Below are 21,680 nucleotides of genomic sequence, written 5' to 3'. Positions count from 1 at the left end.
ATATAATATTCGGCACTTATCATCTCCAGGGGATTAATTAAAGTTTTAAAACCAATAATTGATGCATGTTTGCCGGACTGTAATTGAGGAACCTTTGAAATAACTGAAGCTTGTTTCTTTGCATAAACGGTGAGGATTATGTGTTAAACTCTTGTAAATTAATTCATAATGGAATGTGAGGAGTTGCTAGGATGGTTAAGAAGTTAAGTAAACTTTAAAACAGATGTGTATTCATGACAAACTAAATTGTAATCTGTGTATAACTATTTCACGTTCTGTAACTGAAGTTGCTTCGTATGTATAAACTGTTGTGAGCTGGAGTTAAACCTCTGTAAATTAATTTGGAATGGAATGTAAAGAGTTTCTAGGATGGTTAGGAAGTTAATTAAACTTTTAAAATGGATTGTATGCAGGTTAGAGTATTTCTGTAATTAGTTCTGCGTTTTTGAAATTGGAACGGTGGGTGTTTCTGCATAAACTGCCCTGTAATTGTTTGGATTTTTATTGAACAATTGGCAGTAGAATCAAGGGAGTTTATAGGAGTATTAGGGCTTAAATTAAACCTTTAAAAATCCTTAAGAAACTTAGGACAGACAGTTGGAACTTCTGCCGGAAGCAAAGACGAAGTAGTGAAGCAAAGAGGGGCTCTTAGGGGTGAGAGCTGGTTCCTAAATGGTGGGAGCCGGCTCCCATGAAGAAAGAGCCAGCTCTCCATGAGGGAGAGCCGGTTCTAGAAGCCTAGGAGTGGGCTTCAATAAAGGGGAGCCGGCTCCCATGGGAAAAAAACCCCTACGGGTGTTTTCTGTAATTTTTCTAAAGTTCAGGGGCTTAAAGGTAATTATTGGAAAGTGATGGGGGGTTTTAAATGATTAAAATTAACTTGTTAAAGCCTTCAAATAGTTGGTTTATGCTAAGGTGCTAAACCTAAATGTATGTCATAAAACATAAGCTTATAATAGGCCTACTGTCAAGGAAGGAGGAATGCTTGTTTTGCTAAGTTGTTTTGACAACTTAATTTGGACGGACATTGTAATTGTTGTTAGAATTTATATCAATGATATATTTAGCATAGTTCAGTTCCAGGAATGTTGGTTATGACGTCATGTACTCGTATCTAATAAGTTGTATATTGTCGTGAGTAGTGGAAGGTTAGTTGCTAGTTTCGTGTTAGCAAATTAAATGAAACTGGTATAAAATACTTTTGAAGTTTCATATGATGTACTTAAACTTTGGAGTGTCATTATATCCGACACAGAATTTTATAATGGGGAATTACATAGATGCCATGAGATTTAATTATAAATTTGCATGCCGTAAAGGATTTGGGATGATGTAAATGCTAGTCGTCATTTTAACATTTAAAACGAACTAGTATGGATGTGTTGATTTGGAATTCTAGTATAATGTGCAGTTTAAAATTCTGATATTCATTATATTATGTTATGGAGGATAATTGCTGAACTGTCTTAATTTTGGTTCTGTCAATTACATGAAAATGGATGGTTTAAATTGTTTATTCTTATTTTAACAATTTAAAAAGAGGATCTATGATTATAAACATATACTGGATGCATGATAGGATCTTATCAATATCTGATTTCTATTGTGTTGGTTTCTGGATGGATTTGATGTTCAAACATGTGTGCATCATTGATGGATCATTTGCATTATATGTACTGGTATGGGACGGTGACATATTAGGGATGGATTAGATTAAAAAAAAAAAACTAAGTCCTACCCCTTTCATACATATGGAATGGATTAACTCAAATAGTTAACTCCTACATGGATGCATGTCCTGTCAACTAAAATAGTTGAACGATATAATGGATGGTTGCTTTACTTTTCTGTATTAGGAAGAGATTTAAATATATACTTAAGTGCCGTGATATGAGCTTGAGTCTCCTGATCATGGTTAGGGTGCGTATATCGCCTAGGACTGATAACCAGGCCTGATAATGTTTCCTTGGTTGTTCTACTTGGGTTGAGACGGATTATGTGGGCTAGTGAACGTCCTATAGTGTGTACTTATATCTATATGGACTATCTTAGCTATTGTTGAGCTATCTAGGATGTATCTGCGTATCAGGTTTATGTATGGATTGTAGTGGCATGGAACTTGCATGTGGGCCTGACCCACCCTTATTTTTCAGGTGATCGTCTATAACAGGTTTAGAGCTTGTTCGTGGTGATGCAGATACAGTCATTCACTCTTCCGACTAAATAGGATTTTTCTTTCTGGTTTTAGTTTTTGATTTTATTCTGTAAAGTTTTATCAGTTGTGATTATTAGGGGTCCACTAGTTGGATTCTCGAGTTGTACGGATTGAAAAGTTAATTTATATTAAAACTTTTATTTTTGGAGGTTTTACAATTAGAATTCTTTTCAGCATATCATTATTTTATTCTTAATTCAGTTTTTTCCTGCTTGTTTATATATTGATTGTCTGGTATCCTTCGGATCTATGCCCGGACTTGATCACCCATGGTTCTAGAATCGAGGGGTATCACAGTTCGTATCAGAGCACTCCAGGTTCTAGTGTTCTTAGGAGTGTCTTTCGTTAGAAGTCTTCCACGTTGCGTCTCTTAAAACTTAAAGCTATGTTAGGATTCATTGTACTCTTTTACAGTTCGTTAGGAGGAGCAGCTGATGTCAATTATATTCTATAAGTATAGAATGGTTGACACTAGAAGGAAGATGGGGTCCGCAGCAACAGCGATTCAGACCCAAAGGAGTAAAGCAGTATGTTATCAAGTTCTTTATCAGAAGCTGAACTAGGGATCAAAGGTTTAGTTCCGGTTGGCATTACTTTTAGAGGTATAGGCCAAGGAAGAATTTAGGAGTGTGTTTGAGGTCACCGCATGAAGGGACCAACACGATTGCAGTTGTTCTCATAAAGGAGACAAACAGGGAATAGGAGTCCCAAGAGGATTCTAGTGGAGAAAATTGTAGCATACCCCAGAAAGAGGGTATTGAATCTTGTTAATAAAGGATCGTGCGAGGGTGATGTTGTTCGCTAATAAAATAGTGAACGATACTTATAGGGTTGGTGTGGATAGTTAACCTTTTGGGTTACCTTTAAAGGAGGTAGATAAAGGAACTCTTCAGGGGTTCAGGAATTGGATGGAGTTCTTCTTAGAACGGGGCAATGATTTTATATCACGTTCCGGGAAGTGTGGGAATTAGGTTGTGACAGTCTAAGTTGTTTCTTAAAGCTACATTAGATGGTTTGCATTTCGTTTATAAGGAGGATGAAGGTTAAGCCTTTGGAATTTGCTGAAGCAAATGGATATGTTATGAGCTATGATTGGAGCTTATGTGTCGAGGTTGGATGATTACCTCTGGAATTGAAAAAGAGAATATGAACAAATCAAGTAAAGTTAATTTCTAAAGGAGATTTCTTTGCTAGGAGGAACGGTGCTTTATGTAAGATTCTATTGCTTTTTATTGTGTTTTAGCTTGTGTGCTGTATGTGTTTCATTTTGGTTAATTTAGTCAGGATCGGGATTACGATTTAGTTGGGGATACAAGCATGTGACCAACCAACTACTATTTTGGCGAAATAACGTTAATTATGCTAGGATTTTGGGTATGTGGTCGTAGGATTTGGTAGGTATACATAACTTTAGCCAATCTAAGGAACCTAGACATGTGTGGTTATCTACGAAATGGTTGACTATTTGGGGATGGGAAGATTCCATATAAAGGGCTGTGCCACACGAAAACGGAAATGAATTTTGCAAAGTTATTAATTCAGAGTTTTGTGAATTCCGAGGACGGAATTCCTTTTGTTTAGGGGGGAGAATGTAATACCCCTAGTTTTCAAAAGGATAAAATGGGGATTTAATTTTGATTTTTATTGCATTTTTTTTTTTTTAATTATGTGACTTATGTGTTTTGTTTTCTTAATTGTTATATAGTGAATTGGTTTGTTTAATTGATTAAGTGTGAATTATTTGTTTTAGATTAATTGATTTATTTTAATTATTTATTGGTTTTAAATTAATTGTTTAATTGAATTGGTGTTTTAAATTAATTATTTATTTATTTTAATTTAATTGGTTTTAACTGACGAGTCTTGTTTATGGCTTATATGGTTTATATTTTAGGGTTATTTTAATTTAAATTAGGGTTTCATTTATTCATGGTGTAGCCGACTTGTAAATTTAATTGATTTAAACATAGGTTAAATAATAGCCTATATATATAAAACTGTATGGTCTGCTAGGGTTGGAGAAACAAAAACAAAACCCTATTCACGGAATAGTATTTTGAGAGGAAAACAGAGAGGGTTCTTGAGAGAATCTATGAGGCTAATGGAGGAAGGATAGAGGATGAACAGAGGAGTTGCCCGTGGGTAAGTCAAGAAGCAACAGAGGAATAGAAGGTTTATCAAAGGAGGAAAACAATCTGGGGAATTCTGAAACGTAGAGACGGCGTAGAGGTTTTAATTCAAAATCTCATAGGCAAGTTTCATTCTATCTCCTTCCTGTAAACTTGTGTTCTGTGCATTCTAAATAGTCTCCAAGGGATTAATTAAAGTTTTAAAACCAATAATTGATGCATATTTGCCGGACTGTAATTGAGGAACCTTTGAAATAACTGAAGCTTGTTTCTTTGCATAAACGGTGAGGATTATGTGTTAAACTCTTGTAAATTAATTCATAATGGAATGTGAGGAGTTGCTAGGATGGTTAAGAAGTTAAGTAAACTTTAAAACAGATGTGTATTCATGACAAACTAAATTGTAATCTGTGTATAACTATTTCACGTTCTGTAACTGAAGTTGCTTCGTATGTATAAACTGTTGTGAGCTGGAGTTAAACCTCTGTAAAATTAATTTGGAATGGAATGTAAAGAGTTTCTAGGATGGTTAGGAAGTTAATTAAACTTTTAAAATGGATTGTATGCAGGTTAGAGTATTTCTGTAATTAGTTCTGCGTTTTTGAAATTGGAACGGTGGGTGTTTCTGCATAAACTGCCCTGTAATTGTTTGGATTTTTATAGAACAATTGGCAATAGAATCAAGGGAGTTTATAGGAGTATTAGGGCTTCAATTGAACCTTTAAAAATCCTTAAGAAACTTAGGACAGACAGTTGGAACTTCTGCCGGAAGCAAAGACGAAGTAGTGAAGCAGAGAGGGGCTTTCAAGGGTGAGAGTCGGCTCCTAAATGGTGGGAGCCGGCTCCCATGAAGAGAAAGCTGGCTCTCCATGAGGGAGATCCGGCTCTAGAATCCTAGGAGCCGGCTCCAATAAAGGGGAGCCGGCTCCTATGGGAAAAAAACCCCTACGGGTGTTTTCTATAATTTTTCTGAAGTTCAGGGGCTTAAAGGTAATTACTGGAAAGTGATGGGGGGTTTTAAATGATTAAAATTAACTTGTTAAAGCCTTCAAATAGTTGGTTTATGCTAAGGTGCTAAACCTAAATGCATGTCATAAAACATAAGCTTATAATAGGCCTACTGTCAAGGAAGGAGGAATGCTTGTTTTGCTAAGTTGTTTTGACAACTTAATTTGGACTGACATTGTAATTGTTGTTAAAATTTATATCAATGATATATTTAGCATAGTTCAGTTCCAGGAATGTTGGTTATGACGTCATGTACTCGTATCTAATAAGTTGTATATTGTCGGGAGTAGTGGAAGGTTAGTTGCTAGTTTCGTGTTAGCAAATTAAATGAAACTGGTATAAAATACTTTTGAAGTTTCATATGATGTACTTAAACTTTGGAGTGTCATTATATCTGACACAGAATTTTATAATGGGGAATTACATAGATGCCATGAGATTTAATTATAAATTTGCATGCCGTAAAGGATTTGGGAGGATGTAAATGCTAGTCATCATTTTAACATTTAAAACGAACTAGTATGGATGTGTTGATTTGGAATTCTAGTATAATGTGCAGTTTAAAATTTTGATATTCATTATATTATGTTATGGAGGATAATTGCTGAACTGTCTTAATTTTGGTTTTGTCAATTACATGAAAATGGATGGTTTAAATTGTTTATTCTTATTTTAACAATTAAAAAAAGGATCTATGATTATAAACATATACTGGATGCATGATAGGATCTTATCAATATCTGATTTCTATTGTGTTGGTTTCTGGATGGATTTGATGTTCAAACATGTGTGCATCATTGATGGATCATTTGCATTATATGTACCGGTATGGGACGGTGACATATTAGGGATGGATTAGATAAAAAAAAAAAAAACTAAGTCCTACCCTTTCATACATATGGAATGGATTAACTCAAACAGTTAACTCCTACATGGATGCATGTCCTGTCAACTTAAACAGTTGAATGACATAATGGATGGTTACTTTACTTTTCTATATTAGGAAGAGATTTAAATATATACTTAAGTGCCGTGATACGAGCTTGAGTCTCCTGATCATGGTTAGGGTGCGTATATTGCCAAGGATTGATAACCAGGCCTGATGATGTTTCCTTGGTTGTTCTACTCGGGTTGAGACGGATTATGTGGGCTGGTGAACGTCCTATAGTGTGTACTTATATCTATATGGACTATCTTAGCTATTGTTGAGCTATCTAGGATGTATCTGCGTATCGGGTTTATGTATGGGTTGTAGTGGCATGGAACTTGCATGTGGGTCTGACCCACCCTTATTTTTCAGGTGATCGTCTATAACAGGTTTAGAGCTTGTTCGTGGCGATGCAGATACAGTCATTCACTCTTCCGACTAAATAGGATTTTTCTTTCTGGTTTTAGTTTTGGATTTTATTCTGTAAAGTTTTATCAGTTGTGATTATTAGGGGTCCACTAGTTGGATTCCCGAGTTGTACGGATTGGAAAGTTAATTTATATTAAAACTTTTATTTTTGGAGGTTTTACAATTAGAATTCTTTTCAGCATATCATTATTTTATTCTTAATTCAATTTTATTCCTGCTTGTTTATATATTGATTGTCTGGTATCCTTCGGATCTGTGCCCGGACTTGATCACCCGTGGTTCTAGAATCGAGGGGTATCACAGCTCTCCAAACAAAAATTCAGGATTTTGAACAACAAATTCAAAATATAGTTTGTTCTGATCTACCCACTGTTTTTTGGCACCGAAAAAGACATTCTGTGAAGTTACCTTATATTAAAGGATTCAAGAGAAGGCATATTCCCACTAAAGCCAGACCAATACAAATGAGTCTTGAAGTCATGGAATTCTGCAAAAAAGAAATTAATGATCTTCTACATAAGAAGATTATTAAAAAAAAGCAAGTCACCTTGGTCATGTCTAGCTTTTTATGTTCAGAAAAATTATGAACTAGAAAGAGATGTTCCTCGCCTAGTCATCAATTACAAACCTCTAAATAAGGTCTTAGAATGGATTAGGCATCCTATCCCCAATAAAAAAGATCTTATTAGTCGCCTTAGTCAAGCAGTTATTTTTTCCAAATTTGATATGAAATCAGGATTTTGGCAGATTCGTCTCCGCAAGAAAGATAGATACAAAACTGCCTTCACTACTCCCTTTGGTCATTATGAATGGAAAGTAATGCCCTTTGGATTAAAAAATGCTCCTTATGAATTCCAAAATATTATGAATGATATTTTCAATCCCTATAGTCACTTTTCCAATGTTTATATTGATGATGTTCTTATCTATTCCAAGTCCATTGATGAACACTGGAAACATTTGAAATCGTTTCTAACAACAATTCAAAAAAATGGTCTTGTTATTTCTGCTACAAAAATCAAGTTATTCCAAACCAACATTAGGTTTCTTGGTTACCATATCTATCAAGGCCAAATTCGTCCTATTGATAAATCTCTTCAATTTGTTAATAAATTCCCTGATCAAATTCTAGAGAAGTCACAATTACAGCAATTCTTAGGGTCTCTAAATTACATTGCTGATTTTTACAAAGATCTTCGCAAACAATGTAAACCCCTATTTAAACGTCTGTAGAATAACCCTCCTCCATGGACCTCTATCTTCAATTTGCCTTGTCTTGGCGTTCCAACTACTGATTCTTTTAAAATAATTGAAACTGATGCCTCTGACATTGGCTATGGTGGCATCCTCAAGCAATGAGTCAGTCCAAATACACTTGAACAATTAGTTCGATTCTATTATGGTGTTTGGACAAAAGCACAAAGTAACTATAGTACTATTAAGAAAGAAATTTTATCTATTGTTTTATGTATTAGTAAATTTCAAGATGATATTTTGAATCAAAAGTTTTTCCTCAGAGTTGATTGTCAAAGCGCAAAATATGTTTTAGAAAAAGATGTTGAGAATATTGCTTCTAAATAGATTTTTGCCCGATGGCAAGCTATATTAAGTATATTCGATTTTGATATAGAATATATCAAAGGAAGTAACAATTCTATTCCAGATTTTCTTACAAGAGAATTCTTGCAGCAGAAAGCCGATAGCAGACAGACAGCCTCCCCAGAGGCCCCACAGAGTTAAACCTTTTGATATTTGCTCCGGCAAAACCCTAGTTACCAGATCACAATCCCAGTCACAATCTTCTGCCCTAGCATTCACCAATAGATTTCAACCACTTACTTCTCAGTTACCAACCTTCAAGTCTGCTCTAGTTAACCCTGCACCTGATCCCTTCGAAGTCACTACTACAGGTTCCCCTAGTCATTTATCCCAAGGCCTACCCCCAAAGCACCCAGTGACTACATTGAAAAACCAGTTCATGCCTTATTCTACATAGAACCCTCTCTTAGTCACATCCAGAACCCTATTGAATTGGCCCAATCATTTTTTCCCCCTAATCTTAATTATTGCTCCAATCATCCCTTCAAGTCACTTCAGTATTACAGAAATATTCTGTATTCGACCAAGTCCATCCGTATTAACAAAATCTTTGACAAAATTGATAAGACAAAGGTTCTTTACCATTCTCTCTATATACAAAAAAAGCATGTCCTTAGAGGAATGGGGTAGTCATCCTGCTCTATGCAAACCATTACCCGATAATGATTATGTGTTTAATTACCATGATTACATGAATGCCTGGTTCATCATCCTGCTTCACCAAAATGAGTCATTTACACATTCTTGGTTTCTCAATTTTGATAACCAATTCAATTACAAAACTCCACTCCCTACCTAGTTTTTGAAATGGTGGTCTCAGTATGGCTTCATTCCAGAAATCTTGCCCCTAACTCTTGCCAACCAAATCAAATATTTTCACACTGTGTACAAAGTCAGTAAACACAATTCTCAGTTCCCTATTCTCCTCCTGTTCTCATGTAAATACAAAATTCCATGGATTTTCAAATGGCAATATGATATCCAAGGCACACTAGTTATCCGTCGTCACTATGTTAAATGGTGGGATGCATTCCAAATTGACAGAATCATTGGTTACATTGAGGGAGAATTTCCCCAGCAGTCACCAACACCAGTCACAACGGTTTCACAACCACAACCAGTAACTCAACATAAACAGACCTCCTCTTCTACACCTACCTCCAAATTTAAGAAAACTCCCAAATCGGAGATTGAAGAGCTCAAGAAAATGGCTGCTTCTTTAACTGATCGCCTCCAAGAGCTCTCCCAAGAAGAGGAAGAAGCTGATGATGCATCTTCTAAAGCTGAGTCTAGTCACCCAGTTAATCTATATGATGACTCAGTATTCCAAGATAGTCAAAATCCCTATGATGATCCTTACTAAGGATTTTTAGGAAAAGTTAACAATGCTACAGTAACAGGTCAAAGTCACTATTTCTATAGTAACTGTCGGCAAAATCACTATTTCTACAGTGCTCCCGACAAAGAACTATTCATCTACAGTAACCGTCAGCACAAACGACAGGAACAATAGCTTACTATTCATGAACAGTCACAGATACCTCAAAAGTCAAAAGAAACTTTTTGAAAGCCGGAAATTGCGCCCCAGATGTCTTTAGCCTCACCTATAAATGCAGTGGTCAGTCCCATTACTCATCAGGCTTTATTCAGGCTACTCTTCCAGACTTTGAGAGAGAGTATTCAGGCTTCCCTATCCAGTTCCGATTGTAATATTCAGTTATTGTTTATTTACCCTTTCTGAGTGTAATACTTCACCAATATGTTGTATTCTTCAGACCTCTATTAGTTACATTAATTTGTAAGTTTATATCAGTAACCTTTTGTTATAATTACTTTCTGATTTTAATATCAGTTTAATATTCAGTTATTTATCTTGTTATATATCTTGGTCGGTTATACACCGCCTTATCTACTTTAATGTTTACTCTGTTTTAAGGTATTGTGCGCTTCCCCTTTTGGTATCAGAGCATCAGCTAGAAATCAAATTTTTTGATTATCTAGAAAACTGTTATATATATATATATATATATATATCTTTTATTCAGAAGAAAAAAAAATGTATTCAGTTGCATGGGCACAATGTTCTATCAACATAGTTATTATTGGCTGTATGAATCTTAGAACACCATACTACACCAAATTGTGAGTCGTACGCAGCGAAAAATACTTAGAAAGTTTTGTTTGTTTTAAAACAGATATGTGTCGTTACCAACTTTACTTATTTTAGCAATCAAACAATTAATCATATGCAGATAAAATAAAGCGAAGTATAAAGTTAGATATGACACCAAGATTTTAGCGAGGAAACCCCAATTGATAAAATACGTCAATTGTTATGGAAAAAACCTCATGGACTGTACAATCCAAAGTAAATCAATCCACTATGCTTGAAACAAAGTATACCGAACTTTGACTCTGGCTCACACCCTATCGTTTTACCAAACACTAACTGTTGACAATCCTCTGGCTTTCTCACTCCCCGTCCAACAGTAACTTGACCTCAGGCTTATGCTTGATAATTGTTGAAGAGTAGCAGGTAGATTAGACAACACTCCTCGAATGCTCCAACCCTTTCAAAGTGTGATTGTTTTTACTTCTGTTCTTCAATCGTCTGAATTATATAGATGAAGATCTGCTTTTGTCTAATCATTGTAGATGTAACTGTATGATCACGATCAGGATTTGAACACCACAACTCTAAACTCATTATGTGTTTATGTGTATGTGTTCTAGAAAGATGACAGAAAAATCAACTTTGATTTTCTGTAAAAAATAATCTTCCTAAGGCTTTTAAGAATAATGAATCTGTATAACAAAAGCCGTAAGTAACTAATGTATATGTGAAGATACAAGATTTCGGTTCTTCTCCTTCTCTCTCTCTCTCTAGCATTCTTCCCTAACTTTCTACCTGTCATGGTCTATTTATAGGCCATCACCCTTATTGATGCTAACCAATTACATTGGGCCTAAATTTGAAAGCTCTCTTCCTTCTGGGCTTGGTCTTCCAATGGGCTTGACCTTCCTCGGTGGATCCCTCAGGTTCGGCCCATTCCAGGGCACTTTGCCATGGATCCTAATTTAATCATTCGACCCGACCTTACTCCCGCGAACCATATCCGGCCCATGCCACTTGCCGCATCCTCAATTGCCCCCATAATTACCCCTTATTGATTAGGGGGTAATTATTAGTGGCTGCTAATGATGACTTGACGGCTCGAGGAGATCGTATGGGAGAATGGACAGTTAGATCCAGGGTCGGCGCTTCGAGATTTAAAAAGACAACCCATCGCTTTCCTGACTCCTCGGCCCTTGGGCTCTTCTCGTCTTTATAAGCTCCATTGATTCTCCATCGATCCTCTTTACCGTCTCCATCTCACCTTTTGCTGTTTGAATCCTCTCCGGCGATCTCTTGTGAAAGATCTTCCTTCCAGTGGCTTTGCAATACTTTCTGCCGTTTGCACTCTCTAAGGTTAGTTTCATTTGCATTTTTCTTTTGGAAGACTTCTTTCTTCTCCCCGGAATCCTCATCCACTCTCACCATGACAACAGATCTAGATGTTCTTCGCATGAAACTTCACCTTCCTGACGATGTAGAAATTAGAAACTGCCCCTAGGAAGTGAATATTAGAACCGGTGCTGGCCTTCTTCCCGGCGAGGCCCTGTTTTCACTCCTCCACCTCAATCTTCTTAGATTTCCTTTACATCCTTTCTTTTGCTATGTTTTTAACAAGCTAAATCTTTCCCCTTTACAAGTAAACCCCAATTTCCTTAGGATTTTATCCGCTATGCTACTCCTGATTCGTGACAGAGGTCTGGATCTGGACCTCGTAGATCTTCTCCTCTGTTACAAAGTCAGCAAGATCAGAACTGACGAACCGTTTTACCACTTTTTCCCCATTGAGAAGAGGTCTATCTGCACGGATAAGATCAAATCCGAGAATGGTTGGAGGAAAAACATTATTAGGGTTAGGGGAGCCTGGTTCTCTCCAGCTGCGGAGGATTTCCCTATCCCGAGCGCTTTCGGAGAGTGCTCTGTCTCTTTTTACAAGAAATATAAAAACCATAAGAGCGACTATCCTTGCGAGATTTGCATTCCTCGTTTTTGTACTTTCTTGTGCCATTCCTTAGGCATTCCTTGTGATGACTTGAGCTACAGTGTGTGCAGGGATAGGGATAACTACTTGAAGCGGTACGTTCTGACCAACGTTCCCTCTTGCTCGGACCTTCTCACCTCAGATAATCTCCTCGATATCTCAGTCCTCGGCAAGACAATGAGCCAACTTCAGATCCCTTCCTTCGGTAGGAAGAAAACTGCCCCCAGGCCTGCTATCACCCCTGCATCCAATTCCTCACCGGTTTCAGTATCTTCCTCCGCCACCCTTTCTGATACCACTCATTCCACCGATCCATCCGTGACGGCTGCTGACCCGGTCGCTAACATGGCGACTGCCAGTCCGAACGTTACCTTCTCTGTCAACAATCCTCCTGGTTCTACTGCTGCTTCCGCACGGGAAAAGGCCAGAGGAAAGAGGCATCAACCTGATAATGCCCTCAGCACAGATGACGTTCCCTTGTCTCAGAGGGTTAGGCCCTCTGGGCCGAACATGATATCCCTGGTGAGACCTCCCCAAGCTAGGCCCCCCACCCCTTCTGGGCATGCCTCCGCTTCTAGAACGGCGCCATGGAGCCCTCGCTTCATTCGAACAGACGGATCGTCTGTGAAACCGACCGAGACCATGTTCAAAAATGGTCAGACCGCAATGGCTTACTACAGGAGTATGTGGACTCCCAAGGACATCGAGGTAGCCAAAGGTCTGTCTCAGAGGGAGGTGTTCAGCTGATTCCCCTTATCCGCCATGGAGGTAACTTCTACCCCTTAGTCAATAAATCTTTACATACTCTTGACACTTATTTTCTTCTAACCATCTGCTCGGCTTAACCAGTTGTCCTGTATATCTCTACAGACCTTGTACGGGATGATGGCTATGCAGAAGCAAGTTGAGCAAGTGAATGCCAAGGTCCACGCGCTTTTTGACAGCCTTAGCGCAGCGAATAAGGAGAACGATAATTTAGCTGCTCAGAAGACCGGGTTGATGGTTCAACTTGGTAAAACTGAAAAAGAGAGGGATTCACTGAGGAAGGAGACTGACTCTCTTCAGGATGAGAGGAATGCTCTGCTGCTTGAAAAGAGCGTCTGGCAGACCGAGCGGGAATCCCTTGGGCCGAGAAGGAAGAACTGCTGCGCCTTCTGAATGGTGAGCAATCCGCTCGGATGGCCTTTGAGAAAAGGGCTTTGGACGAGCGCAACGCTTTATTTGATACCATTAGTAGGGTAAATGGTGGTATGTTGGCTCTACATGCTCGGTTCTCCAGAGTTGGAGCCCTCAGATATGCTCAGGGGTTCCGAGAGGGTTACGCCGATCGCGTCCCGGATGAGGGTCAGACTGGCTCTACCCCTGATGATGTTGATAAGGACCTGGATATTGATCCTCCTGGTGTTTATACCGATCCAGACTCCACCACTGCCGAGGGCATATTTGATGAATGTCAGGAGATTGCGTCTTCTCGGATCACTCCTAATCCTCCTGCCGCTCTGACTTTGGACATTCTTCCTCTGTCTACTCTGACTCCATCTGCCGTTACTGCTGAAGATAACCCTCAGCAGAATAATTCTTCCAACGCTGTTGAGGGTAGGACTCAACAGAACGATTCTGTCATTCACCTCGACTCTCCATCTCGTGAGGATGGCGACACCACCAATAATGAGGAGGTAGCCCAACATCATCAAGAGGCCGACGAAGCAAACGCCTCTTAGTTAGAACTTTTTTTTTTTTTTTTTTTTTTTTTTAAATGTACTGACTTTGGTATATTTGCCATCTTTACACCTCATTTTTTGTAACCTTGTGAACCTTATTAATGAGATGGCCGACTTCTGATTAAACTTTTTGTGTCAACTTCCTTCCTCTTCTTTTTTTTTTTTTTTGGCAAGTGTTTGGTGTTCGGCTCATTGTGCTAACTGCCGCTTACTTTGCTCAGGCGCCTGGCGTTTGGCTAGAATGCCACTTGTCACTTTGCCCTCTAATTTTCTTTAGCAAGTGTTTAGCGTTCGGCTCATAGTGCCAGCTGCCACTTACTTTGCATAGGTGCCTGGCGCTCGGCTGGAATGCCTCTTGCCACTTGGCCCTTTATTTTTCTTAGCAAGTGTTTGGCGTTCGGCTCATAGTGACAGCTGCCACTTACTTGCCTAGGTGCCTGGCGCTCGGCTGGAATGCCTCTTGCCACTTGGCCCTCTATTTTTCTTAGCAAGTGTTTGGCATTCAACTCATAGTGCCAGCTGCCACTTATTTGCCTAGGTGCCTGGCGTTCCGCTGGAATGCCTCTTGCCACTTGGCCCTCTATTTTTCTTAGTAAGTGTTTGGCGTTCGGCTCATAGTGCCAGCTGCCATTTACTTTGCATAGGTGCCTGGCGCTCGGCTGGGACGCCACTTGCCACTTGGCCTTCTATTTTTTTTAGCAAGTGTTTGGCGTTTGGCTCATAGTGCCAGCTGCCACTTACTTTGCATAGGTGCCTGGCGCTCGGCTGGGACGCCACTTGCCACTTGGCCCTCTATTTTTCTTAACAAGTGTTTGGCGTTTGGCTCATAGTGCCAGTTGCCACTTATTTGCTTAAGATGTTAAAGAGGAGTGCAATCCATATAAATCTCAGAAACTTATACATTCAACTGTTTTCAATTTGAAATAAACAAAATTCAGTACCGAATCTCAACTTTTTATTGATAATACCTCGTTAGAGAAGTAGCATTCCAAGGCTTGTTAACCAGCCTTCCGGCCATGGTTTCTAAGGTATATGCGCCTTTTCTTATGGCCTCTGCAATTCTGTATGGGCCTTCCCATGGTAGCATCATCTTTTTGACTAACCCTACCTTATTTTTCAGAACCAGGTCACCTGGCCTAAAGTCTCGGTGCTTTACTTTCCTATTATGGCTATTCGCAAACGTCTGCTGGTAAGATGCGAGCCTTACCACTGCTGCGTCTCTTTTTTCTTCCAGCAAATCGAGGTTAAACCTTAGCATACTGTCATTATGCTCACGGTTCCATGCCAAGCTTCGAACAGTCGGAACTAAGTGCTCGACTGGTAGAACTGCCTCGGTTCCATACGCCATGGTGAATAGGCTTTCTCTGGTCGGTCGTCTAGGAGTTATTCTGTAGGCCCATAAGATGTTCGGCAGTTTATCTAACCACCTTCCTTTCCTTTCCTCTAGTTTCTTCTTGATACAAGTAAAGATTGTTCTGTTCGTAATTTTCCCTTGTCCATTGGCCTGTGGGTGACTTACTGCTGCCAGCTTTTAATTAATTCTATACTTCTCCAACAACTCTCTTACTTGCTTACTGTCAAGGTTAGTACCATTATCCATGACGATTGACCTCAGAACACCAAACCGGTAAATAATATTACTCCAAATGAATCGTCTCACATGAGTTTGAGTAACGCTCGGATATGGCTCTGCTTCCACCCACTTAGTAAAGTAGTCTGTAGCCAGTAACACATACTTGTTCTGAGCTATGGCAGTTGGTAGAGGACCAACTACATCTATCCCCCATTGTGCGAAAGGCCATGGTGTGGCCATTACATGCAAGTCTTCAGGCGGTTGGTGGATCAGTGGTTCGAACCTTTGGCACTTATCGCACCTTCTGGACAATGCTTCCGAATCTCGCGACATGTTTGGCCAGAAGTACCCTTGAGCCATTGCCTTGTGTGCTAATGATCTCCCCCCTGAGTGGTTTCCACATACGCCTTTATGAATAGCTCGTAATATTTGCCGAGCCTTTGTGAGGGTAACACACTTTAAGTACGGTCCGGAAAAAGATCTTCTGTATAATTGGTTATGCACTATGGCGTACTTTGCAGCATTCGCTTTGATTTTCCTAGCCTCATTCTTTATTCAGGCAGAGTACCATCTCGGATGTAAGTTATGATCGGATCAATCCAACTTGGCTCATATGGAATAACATTCACTTGCCAAGGATCTGAGCCTGAAGGTTCTTCGAAAATGGATGGCTGATTTAATATTCCCACTGGAACCACCCTTACCAATGTTTCTCCAGAACCTGAGGCGCTACATGCTAGCCTGTCGGCATCTTCATTATACTCCCTTGAAATTTGAATGGATTCAATTTTTTCAAAGTTCTTCGCCTCCCGCATAACAGCAGAACGATATGCTTCCATCGTTTCATCCTTGGTTTCATACTTACCCCTCACCTGCTGAACGATTAACTGTGAGTCACTAAAAACATTCAAATTCCTGACCTTAAGTTCTTTGGCAAGCTTTATTCCTGCCAGCAACGCTTCATATTCTGCCTCATTGTTCGTGGCTGCGAATTCAAGCCGTTGCGCTTGGCTTAAGGCTGTACCTTCTGGCGTCTGCAGTTTGATCCCAATGCCTGCACCCATCTGATTTGAGGATCCATCAACGAAGAGTTTCCATAAGCACTTACAAAGATCCTCCTTCACGTCCTTTAAATCACATTCTAGTAAAAAATCTGCCACCGCCTGCCCTTTGACTGCTGTTCTAGGTTCGTATGTGATATCAAATGAGCTTAACTCTATAGCCCACTTCGTTATTCTTCTGGAGAGATCTGGTTTGTGCAGGATTATTCTGATAGGGAAAGTGGTTAGAACGATAATAGGATGGGATTCAAAATAATGTCTGAGCTTTCTTTTCGCATGCACTAGCGAGAGTATCACCCGCTCTGCCTTTGAATAACGTCTTTCGAACTCAGTTATTGTCTTGCTAATATAGAACACTGGATATTTCTTCCCTTCTGCGTAGCGGACCAGAACGCCACTTGTCGTGATGCTGGACACTCCGAGATACAAAAACAGTTTTTCGCCTGATTCTGGAGCTGACAGTACCGGAAGGTTTTGCATATATTTTTTCAGAGCAGTTAATGCTAGGTGTTGTTCATCTCCCCAAACCTGCCTGCCGTGGCTCCAAATTGTGTCAAAAAATGGTTTGCATCGATCTGACAATTTGGAAATGAAACGGCTCAGTGCAGCAATCCGTCCCGTAAGTGTTTGCACTTCTTTGATTGTCGTTGGCTCGACATTCTTAGTCAGAGCATCTGCTTGGGCAGGGCTTGCCTCGATGCTTCTGAGGTTAACCACGTGCCCTAGGAATTGGCCTGAACTTACACCGAACGAGCACTTAGTCGGATTGAGCTTCATTCCATATCGCCGCAAAACATCAAACACGCCTCGAAAATGCTGCACATGATCAGCTTTCTTCTTACTTTTGACCACCATATCATCAATGTAACCCTCCACTATCTTCCCTATTTGTTCCTTAAAAATCTTGCTAATAAGTCTTTGGTAAGTTGCCCCGGCGTTCTTTAGTCCGAACGGCATAACTTTGTAGCAATACGTCCCGCGTTCAGTAACGAAAGAAGTTTTTTCTTCATCAGCGGGGTCTATGGGGATCTGATTATAACCCGAATAAGCATCTAAAAAGGTCAAGCGTTCATATCCAGTAGTTGCATCCACTATCTGATCAATCTTTGGCAGCGGGAAGCTATCTTTCGGACAAGCTTTGTTTAAATTGGTAAAATCAATGCATACGCGCCATTTCCCATTTTTCTTTTGCATAACGACCACATTCGATAGCCAGTCGGGGTAGTACACTTCTCTTATGAACCCCGCATCAAGCAGCATATCAACTTCCTCGGCAATAATTCGGTTGCTCTCAGGGGCAAACCGTCGTTGCTTTTGCTTTACAGGTTTTGCATTGGGGTTAACGTTCAAGGAATGACAGGATACCGAAGGATCGATCCCGGGCATGTCTAGGTGACTCCATGCGAACACATCTGCATTTTGAGACAAAAAATCAACTAATTCCTACTTTTCCTTCTCAACGAGTCGCTCCCCTACTCTGGTTGTTCGTTCTGGTCGAAACTGATCGATCTGCACATCAAGCAGGGGTTCTTCAGTCAAGCCTACTGGTTCTTCCTCTCCAGTCTGCTTGGAGGGAGGCTCCTGTAATTGCTATCTCGGACTTACTGAACGAATGGGAGCTTTCCCCTTTCTGGCATGTTTCATCGTTACAGAGTAACATTCTTTTGCTGCAACTTGGTCTCCATGAATGTCAATCACTTTGGTTCCGTCCGGTGCCAGGCATCTCATTACCTGATGCAGAATGGAAGGAACACCTCGAACTCTGTGGATCCACCCTCTGCCCATCAGAAGATTGTAAGAGGGATGAATTTCAACAACTACAAAGGTTTCCATCAAAACCCTCTCGGCAGCATGTACCGCTACCTCCACCGTGCCGACGGGCTCCACTCGCTTTCCATCAAACCCTAATAGTGGATTCCCGGTAGATTTCAGCTGATCCTGTTTGATCTCGAGCTGATTGAATGTATCTCTTGGCATGATGTTCGCACTACTTCCAGGGTCAATTAGAACTCTGCGCACCAAGCATTTGGCCACTGTTAAACTTACGACTAGTGGGTCCTCATGAGGGGTCTGAACACGCAACAAGTCTATTGCGTCAAACTTTATCTGCGTTGATGCGCTCTGCTAGTGTAGAGTGTTTACACTGCCTATCCTTCTCTTCATCCGTGCCTGACGAAGGCGTGTTCGAAGTAGTTCATCTGATTCCTCAGCAGGTTCTGGCTGACCGTGAATTGCATTAATTACTCGAACTGGTTGCGTGTTGTGAGAATTCGACTTCTGATTATTCTTCACATGCTCCATTGGCCGGTTCTGCTCCACCGCTGGTCCTTGATATAACTTGCGAACTCCCCTCTGGCTATCAGCATCTCTACCTGTCTCCTTAGGTTCCTGCATTCATTAGTCTGGTGGCCAAAATCAGAATGAAATGCACAGTGTTTAGACTGATCCCTCTGTTCGAGAGGTTGTCTGATTGGTAAAGGAGGTCGGAACTTATCTTTATTTTCTTGGTACAGTCTTGCTAGGGTAACTTTCAATGGAGTAATCAGCTCTTCCTCTCTGGGCCTCTTCTCGGATTTCCACGAGGAGCGTTGCGGTTGGACCTGTTTTTGCCTGATATTTGCTTTAGTCTTTTCTTCCGTGGATATAACGGATGTCTTCCGAGCGTTTGCTGCCTCTTCTTCTTCCAAGCACACAAATCCATCGGCTCTTTCGTTAAGTTCATCCATAGTCCTCGGCGTGTTGACCACCAAGCTTGTGTGGAACGGGGTGCCACGATTCATGGCCAGTATGAATGCCTGAACTGCCATTGAAGGGTAACATTCAATAACCATGCTCTTGGTAAGATTAAACCTGGTTAGGAAAGCCTGGAGACGCTCTTCAGCGTGTTGCTTCATTGTGAATAAGCTCGAAATATCTTTCGCTGGACGCTTGTTTCCATAGTATTAGCTTATGAACCGATCGCACAGGCTTCGGAAACTATCCACCGAACCCCTCGGCAGGTTCTTGAACCAATTCAGAGCTGGTCCGGCCAGACTCGTAGGAAAGCACTTGCACATCAAAGAATCATTCTCAGTGTTTAGAGCCATTTTTAGCTGGATGTGATACACATGATCGATCGGATCAGTCGTTCCGTCGAATAGAATGAAAACGGGCATGGAAAATTTCCTCGAACTCGGAGCATTCAGAATCTCATCGGTGAACGGTGAATCTACCGTTCGAGCTGCTGAACGGAGTGCTTCATTTTCCCTCTGGAACCCCGCGGCTGCTCTTTGGTCTACTGATCTCCTCTCTGAGCTGTGATAGTCGAACGTCGTCATGGAAGGTCGATAGGTCGGATCGAATGATCTATCCTTAACGAAGTCCTTGCGCCATGGAGGCATAGCTTTTTGACGAATCAACTCTGTTGCTTCACCTCGGCTGAGCATTTCTTGATGTGGATCAAAAGTCATTGCTTTGTTTCGCCTGATCTGCTCACGCCGTGGATCCACGTGAGTCGATCCTTCACGATCATCCATACGACGAAGATTTGGCGGCAAACCGTCTCGCCGGATTTCCTCGCGGTGAGGATCTACTAGATTGTTTCCAACCTCCTCACCGTAATGTGCTGCATCGGTACGTGCACCTTCTTCTCCTACCGGGAGTGGTCGTGGAATTACTGGAGCTTCCTGACGCTGTATTTCATTCCTTAGATCCACATTTTCTCTCCGGAGAGCTTCGATCATGTTCATCAACTCATCAAGTTTCACTTGCTGGACATTCTCAACCGTATTAGAGTTGTCACCCCCTATCATGATTTTGGATCGAAGCAAAGGCATGAATTACGAACTTCAAAATAGATCTAAGCGTTACCGATGCAAACTCCGCTAGATCTGGGCTTAACTTCACCGAATCGTGATCGCTGTTTGCTAGATCTGAACTTTTCTAGCTTCAAACTCGTCGGATCTAACTGCAACTGAGTAAATCACAATTGCGTCATTCTAAAACAAATGCCTTAGAATCCACAATAAGCAAGAATTCTCTCGGAACAGACTACAATCTCACTGATCTGGATTCAATTTCCAGAAATCACACTGCGTATTCACAAACTCGATTGAACTAATATGGTACTGATCGGGCTCAAATTGATCTTCGTCCTCGGTTCCCACAGACGGCGCCAATTGAAGATACAAGATTTTAGTTCTTCTCATTCTCTCTCTCTCTCTAGCATTCTTCCCTAACTTTCTACCTGTCATGGTCTATTTATAGGCCATCACCCTTATTTATGCTAACCAATTACATTGGGCCTAAATTCGAAAGCTCTCTTCCTTCTGGGCTTGGTCTTCCAATGGGCTTGACCTTCCTCGGTAGATCCCTCAGGTTCGGCCCATTCCAGGGCGCTTTGCCATAGATCCTACTTTAATCATTCAACCCGACCTCACTCTCGCGAACCATATCCGGCCCATGCCACTTGCCGCATCCTCAATATGACATGGTTTATTTAGAGGTTTGCAAAGTCCTATTCCTTCTGTAAATAAAGGAAATTTCGTGCACAGGACTTGGAACGAAAGTTGGATAAAAAAAAGGTATTAAACAGATCAAGGAAACTGGAGTTCTTTTGTAATTAGGACTTGTGGAACCGGTTCCCAATATTGGTACTGGTTCCTGAAGGATAGTGAGTTTATTCTCGTATATTAGAACTTGGAACCAGTTCCCACTTGACAGAATCCAATATGAACTTGGAAATTCTGTAATTTTTGAACTTTGAAAATATACCATGTATATCAATGTGTCCTAAGTGGGAAACGATGTCTTAATCATTGTTCTTTCTTTTTCGATGATCAACATTACTTTCCTCTTCTGAACAAACTTCCAATTCCACAGTCGATGTCAAGTCAGATATGGTAACTGAAATTACAACTCGACTATGACTTGTTTTGTTACTAA

At 40.4% G+C, this 21,680-nt stretch overlaps 1 protein-coding gene across 1 annotated transcript; it reads right to left on the bottom strand.

The window, feature by feature from the left end:
• Positions 1-18,200: 18,200 nt before the first annotated feature.
• Positions 18,201-19,058, bottom strand: LOC132277904 (uncharacterized). The gene is made up of 3 exons (XM_059779744.1): positions 18,900-19,058; positions 18,363-18,827; positions 18,201-18,266 (listed from the first exon to the last, which is right to left on the bottom strand). Exons 1-3 carry the CDS (start codon positions 19,056-19,058, stop codon positions 18,201-18,203), a joined length of 690 nt encoding a protein of 229 aa, XP_059635727.1.
• Positions 19,059-21,680: the final 2,622 nt, after the last annotated feature.

The sequence above is a fragment of the Cornus florida genome, unplaced genomic scaffold (genome assembly GCF_030987335.1).
Source record: "Cornus florida cultivar Cherokee Brave unplaced genomic scaffold, ASM3098733v1 CherokeeBrave_3.0.0_Hap2_Chr10, whole genome shotgun sequence".
Lineage (NCBI taxonomy): Eukaryota > Viridiplantae > Streptophyta > Magnoliopsida > Cornales > Cornaceae > Cornus > Cornus florida.
Note: the sequence above shows the minus strand (reverse complement) of the source record. Positions and strands in the feature narration are given on the sequence as shown.